The 6,320-nt window shown below is 51.4% G+C and overlaps 1 protein-coding gene across 1 annotated transcript in view; it reads right to left on the reverse strand.

Annotated features, from left to right (window-relative positions):
* Positions 1-96, reverse strand: part of NODAL (nodal growth differentiation factor) — a 7,476-nt gene extending 7,380 nt beyond the window's left edge. The window contains exon 1 of the mRNA XM_006761010.1: positions 16-96. Within this exon, the coding sequence (XP_006761073.1) occupies positions 16-96 (81 nt within the window). The remainder of the gene's footprint in view (positions 1-15) is intronic.
* Between the last annotated feature and the right edge of the window lie 6,224 nt (positions 97-6,320).

Below are 6,320 nucleotides of genomic sequence, written 5' to 3' on the forward strand. Positions count from 1 at the left end.
CGCGAATGCAGGCACCGAGGCTACCGTGGCGGCGCCGGCCAGGAGCAGGGCCCTCCAAACGTGCAGGAGGAGGGAGGGGAGCCGGGGGGCGTGCATGGTGGGCTGGCCGGGCCGGGAAGGGAGCCTGGCCCTTATATCCTGGGTCTTCCTAGCCGCCCAGCCCCGCCCTACCTCCCTGGGCGAAGCTTTAAGATCTTATACACGCCCCCCACACACACCCTGGGGGGTGTCCCCCAGAGAGATCCCCTACTCGGGAGGGCGGGGCCTGAGCCTGGTAGGGAGGAGACCCACCAAGGCCCCCCGCGAGGAACCTAAAGGTCCATGGACCATCTAGTTTGCCAGGTCTGGGCACCCTGGCATTCTAAGTGTTACTTCCTAGACAGAGCAGGCTTGTCGCCTGCAAACTCCCAGGTCAGAATTGTGGTTTCCCTGCTCTACTCACCTGGGATCCCTGCCCTTTCCTGTCGCTCCAGCTTCCAGATGTTATGTCTGGCTCAACAAGGAGGAGGTAGGGAATGGCGGTGGACCCTGGTCCACCAAAGGGTGTGGACCCACAGGGGTCTGTGATGTTCAGCCCAGCCTGGCCCACGCAGCCTCCCGACGCTGTCCAGATGGCCTCTGGGAGCACCCCTGGCCTTATCTGGCAGGGCCCATCCGGAGGGTCAGCCTGGGATAAGCTACCGGGTCCTCAGAGTTGCTGGAACCAAGAAGGTGCGCTCCAGACCAAGACCCACGGGGTCCTGCTCCGAATTTGTAAGTGCTCCCCTGGGAAAGGCAGAGGGCAGGAGCCACCAGCATGAAGACCGGCTTCTCCATCAGAAAAAGGAACGTGTTCAGCTGAAGCTGGACCCGAGCCCAGCTGACGGGTGATCCTGGCCCCTCCGTGCCTGTGGTGGCATCAGGCTCTCCCCTTCACAGGCACGCATCGCCGGGTGACCTCAGGGAACGGTGATGGCCAGGCCTGCCGTCGCTGTCTGCCTGTCTGCGCTGGCAGATCCCTCAGGAGACCTCTCACTTCTGGCTGGGGGGGGCGGGGGGGGGATGTTTTCCTCATCAGCTCAAGCAAGATCCTTGCCTGGCTCCCCTCCAGGTGCTAAATCAGATCCCGGCTGGAACCGCCTTTAAAGAAATGTAAATCCCTACCCCAGGTCAGGTTTGAACTGCCTTCCTCCACCCGGGAGGGGTCCCCTCCCCCATGTCCTTTTCTAGCCAACAAGCACATTAGCAGTTGGTTAGCATTTACTGAAACACTGTGTGCCACACACACCTTGGTGTCTCTCACAGGTCGCCTCCAGCTCCCTAGAACCACGGGCTCAGCCCCGCGCAAGTGTTAGACAGTGGAAGGGGGCCCTGCAGGCTCCAGCCCTGGGTGGGGCGGAAGCCAGTCCCACCCAGCAGGCAGGGACCTGGCCTAGGGCAGACCTGGGTGGCAGACCTGCGCAGACCTGGGCCCGGACAATCTGCTCAGCCAGCCGACAGCTAGCTCCTTAAGGCTGGGGACCAGCGTGTTCATGTGCTCTCCCCACAGTGCTGACCACAGCTGGTACCCGATAAGCCTTTGCTAAGTAAACAAGTCAATGAACCGCACTGTGTCTGGGCCTGCCTGAAGACAGCATCACCGGGAGTGTTGGTCAAACTATTGATTCCTGAGGCCCAGTCCAGACCTGGAGAATTAGAATTTGAAGAGAGGGCTTTTTCTACATTTTAGCAAGCACTCCCGTAATCATTTACAAAAAAAAAATACATTTTATTGCCGAAACCGGTTTGGCTCAGTGGATAGAGCGTCGGCCTATGGACTGAAAGGTCCCAGGTTCTATTCCGGTCAAGGGCATGTATCTGGGTTGCGGGCACATCCCCAGTAGGAGATGTGCAGGAGGCGGCTGATCGATGTTTCTCTCTCATCGATGTTTCTAACTCTCTCTCTCTCTCTCTCCCTTCCTCTCTGTAAAAAAATCAATAAAATATATTTAAAAAATACATTTTATTGATGTTAGAGAGGAAGAGGGAGGGATAGAGAGATAGAAACATCCACGATGAGAGAGAATCATGGATCGGCTGCCTCCTGCACACCCCCCAAGGCATGTGCCCTCACGGGGAATCAAACCTCCTGTTTCAAAGGTCAGCCCTCAACCACTGGGCCACACTGGCCAGGCACCGCTTTGATTCCTATCAGACAGCTTTGAGAACCTGGGTGAGCTGGGGTTCTAGTTGTGGTTTGGAAACCACCTCTCCCTGTTCGGTCTCCTCGCGTGTAAAGCATGACTGGGGATACCTCTTTTCATGGAGAGTAAATGAAACGAGTCCTAAAATGCTTTCAAGCTCCAAAACCTGGTGTATTTGTAAAGCTTTGTGCATTTGGATATCAGTGTGGTTGTCACCCAACTTCTCCAGCCTGGAGGCTGGCTGGCTGGGTGCTGTCAGCCCCAGTCCTCTACATCAGACCCTTCCTCAGAGGCAGAAGGCAACCTAACCCAGGTTGTGAATATACCAATAAAAAAGAATGATGGATTGTGGTTAGTGCTGTGGGAGCCCCTGACAAGGACATGGGAACCAAGAATGACAACACAGGGGAGGGGCGCATAGCAAGACAGAGGTATGCCTCCCCAAAACCCAGATCTCGCAAATCCCCTCATGTCCTAGAATCCAGGTGGTCCCTGTTTAAATAGGGACATCAGCACAGAGCAGTTTACCCACCAAGATTGGGGAAGGAAGGAAAAGGATGATGTATCTACTTCCCATGCTCAACCAGAAGATTCTTGAAATCAAGGTTAAAGCTGTATTCATCCTGTGTCCTTTGCACTATGTAGCACATAGTAGATGCTCAATAAATGTTTTGGTTAAAATAAATGCCAATCACAAAAGTTACTACCTTATTGAGAGAAAATATTTTAATATACAAATAAATAAAGCAAACATATTAGAATATATATAGAATCCCTAAACACACATTGGACTTCCATTTTCAACTGTGTAAGAGCTTGTAAATTATCACTCTTATCGTCACAAGAAAAAGCTGGACAATCTGAAAATCAACAATTTTTTTTGACCCATCAGAGAACAAGAGTTAATATTTATTGAGCCCCTAATGCAATAGACACTTTACTCATCGTTGCATTGATTTTATCATTGTCCCCACTTCAGAGATGAGTAAACAGAGGTTCAGAGGGAACCAGGGTACCTTGTTCAAGGTCACAAACTTACAACAGGAAACAGCCAGTATGAGAAGGGAAGGACCACTTGTTGACCAAACCTGTGCTTTTAGGCCTATCCCTTCCCCACAGATGGGAGGAAGACATGTGCCTTGTACTGGGGCTAAAAGAAACAACTCTCAAGTAACAGTCCCGCCTTCCCCAGGGTGCAGGAGCCGCAGACAGAGCTCACTCTGATGTGTATTGGCCCAGAGCCACGCTGAGGCCTGGAATTACTCTTTGACCAGCAAGAGTAACTCTGTCGAAGCTCATCCGTCTCTGAACTTTCTCCTGGAAGAACCGGAGTCTCTGTCGCCTCCTCAGGACAGAGGCGAACAGTCATCCTTCCAATTTTTTTTAACGCATTTACTCATCCAGGATGTGTTTCCTACTAGCAGGTCCAGAAGTGCCTTCTTCCCAGGAAGGGAATGATGCCCTCTCACTTCCCTGCCCCAGACAGACTGACCCACAGACTCCCTGACCTGGGAGATAACCCTGAGGGCCATCCCAGCTGGCTGGAGGGAGGGGGCAAAGTCCCTCAGAGTTCTCAAATGCTTTCCATCAGGCCATCCGGACGCTCTCTTGACATGAGCAACAGTATGTGACCTGTTTAAGTGCTGGGCTCTGAGGTCAGGCCGCCAGGAAGCAGGACCTGGAGCCTCCTCTATTGCTACCTGGGCAAATAAGACCAGTCTCTTAGCATCCGGAAGCCTCTGCTCCCCCCACTGTGAAACGGAGATAAAGAATAGTATCTAGTTGACGGGCATGCTGTAAGTAAAAAGTGTGTGTATTCCTTCATTGAATGAACCTGCTTGTCTATTGTGTCTATGACAGGTTAACTCCAAGAGCTAAATTATCAGAGTCAAGGCAAGAAGCCATTTCAGTCCTGCAAATATTTAATGAGCATTCCCTATTTACCGGTGTGACCCCAGCTGTTTTCACAAATATGTCAGCCACGTGATCCTCTTCACCCTCAGTAAGGCTCTGTGAGGCACGTGAAGCATTTCAGAGATGGTGAAACTGAGGTGCGGAGGAATTAAACAGCATAAGCTGTGTGAGGGCAGAGAGCATCTGCTTCATTGCGCCTCCAGTGCCTAGCCCAGCCCCTGGCGCACAGAAACTCAAGTGTTTGTCGAGTGATTGAATGACCTCCATGTTCCTGAAGCAGGTCCCCAACACACCTGTGCATTTCACACGCTTATTCTTCTGCACACAGCCTCCTGCCGGTTCCACTTTATCCCTCACCTATCAAGACACAGCTTAAAAGTCATCTCTTCCACAAACCTGTCACTAGCTCCCCAGCAATTTGGTAGAGTCCTCTTTTAAATAAAGCCTGGTAGAGTATTTGCCCAAACTGTCTTCAGTGGCCACCATCAGACTGTAGCTCCCCAGATGCAGGGAGTACTCCTGACTTGCTCCTCTCCAACGTCCAAGCCCCTGGTTCATACCTGACCATCGCTTGCTGTGAGTCATGGAGGCCGACACCCTGAGCTGAGAGGTACTGGCTAGGCTGGGCACACGTTCTCTGTGATCTACAACCCCCCTCACAATCCCGTTGTACCCCAAATGCACTCTAGCCCCATGGAAACACCTACCCTTCCCCAAAGTTCAAAGTTGTTCTTCCTTTGCCCAGAATGATTTTGCCCCCTCTTCATTCACACAATCCAGCTCAAGGGTCTCCTCTTCCATGAAGCTTCCTCACGTGGTCTCCCTCCTTCTTCTCCCCTCCCCATTCAGGCTCTGGTCCCTGCCATTCTTTGTTAATCGGTGGAGGTCCTTGAGCCCCTAGGAGTTTTCCACCAGCAGGCCTGCTGCTGGGCTCGAGTGCTGGCCTTGGTGAATGGAGGTTGCAAAACCATGCCCCCAGCAGTAGTTTGGAAAGTTTTTATGTAAGTTGCCAATACTGAAAATGCTTAAGATTTTGCATAAAATCGTTCCCCCCTTATCATTTGAGAAACGGAGAAGTCTAGGCCCTCATTTCAACATGGCCAATGGTCCCTATGGCTGAGCAGTAGCTGCTTCCTTTAGGCATGGTCTGTTCTCTAAAGTGTGCCTCAGTCCCCACCACTCCTTAACTTGTTGTGCTCCTTTGCCTGGCCCTAAAGACACATGAGTGTGAGACCCTGCTACATGTGAGAGAAAGGATACTCTGGACTGTTTGGAAACCCAGACAGGGGAGTGTTCAGGTTGGGTCCACCCTGTTGTCCTTCTCCACGGGGACTAACCCCATGGCTTGTGGGTACCTGGCCCAGGCTGGATGAGATAGAAATAATCTATTACTTAATAAGTGCTTACCATAATGTGCTTGCTTTAGCTAATGTACCCATCCTATCTATCCTTTGCAGCAGATTGTATATTTACTCCCATTTTACAGGTGAGGAAATTGAGGCTCAGAGGGGTTAACCAGCTTGCCCAAGATGGAACACCTAGCAAGTGGCAACCCTGTGCTGGACCCTAAGTCATTCCGCCTTTGGAACCCAGACTGATACTCCCATGCCCCAACACAGTCATCTGTCACCTCCCTGCACAGAGGTGCCTTTCCCCACATCCCCAACTACACTGATCCCTGCACTCGGTCACATCACCCTGCTCGTTTCTTCCACGGCACTTCCACAGTCAGATGTTAACTTGTTTTGTTTAGTATATTTGTTTATTTTTTGCCTGTCCCCCTTCCCCAGCACTGGGCTATAAGCCAGATTCTCTGTCTGTTCATTCACCACTGAACCCCGGTGCTTGGCACAGTTTTTTTTTTTTTGGCACAGTTTTTGATACACGTGTGCAGTACATATTTGTTGAATGAATAAATACATTTAACCCTGTTCCTGAACTAGGGGGTCCTGGGCGGGGGGAGCCACAGAGGTAAGAAGGCAAGGACAGAGGAAGTGCTTCTTGTTTCAGTGGCCACCAAAGGGATGTAGACCCTGCAAGTCACCAGCTTCCCGCGTTTTCAAGTTCTCCACTTCACTCTTCTGAGCACATGGGTACATAGTAGGCGCTTCATAAATGCTCAGTACACCTGTTTTGGCATGCTGATGGCGTGACATCAACAGAGAATGTTTTGCAAGTGCTCCTGGCTACATACGAACATGATTCATGTTATTGAGCCTCCTATGCACTTTGCTTATGCCACCC

The sequence above is a fragment of the Myotis davidii genome, unplaced genomic scaffold, assembly GCF_000327345.1.
Source record: "Myotis davidii unplaced genomic scaffold, ASM32734v1 scaffold134, whole genome shotgun sequence".
NCBI classification, from domain to species: Eukaryota; Metazoa; Chordata; class Mammalia; order Chiroptera; family Vespertilionidae; genus Myotis; species Myotis davidii.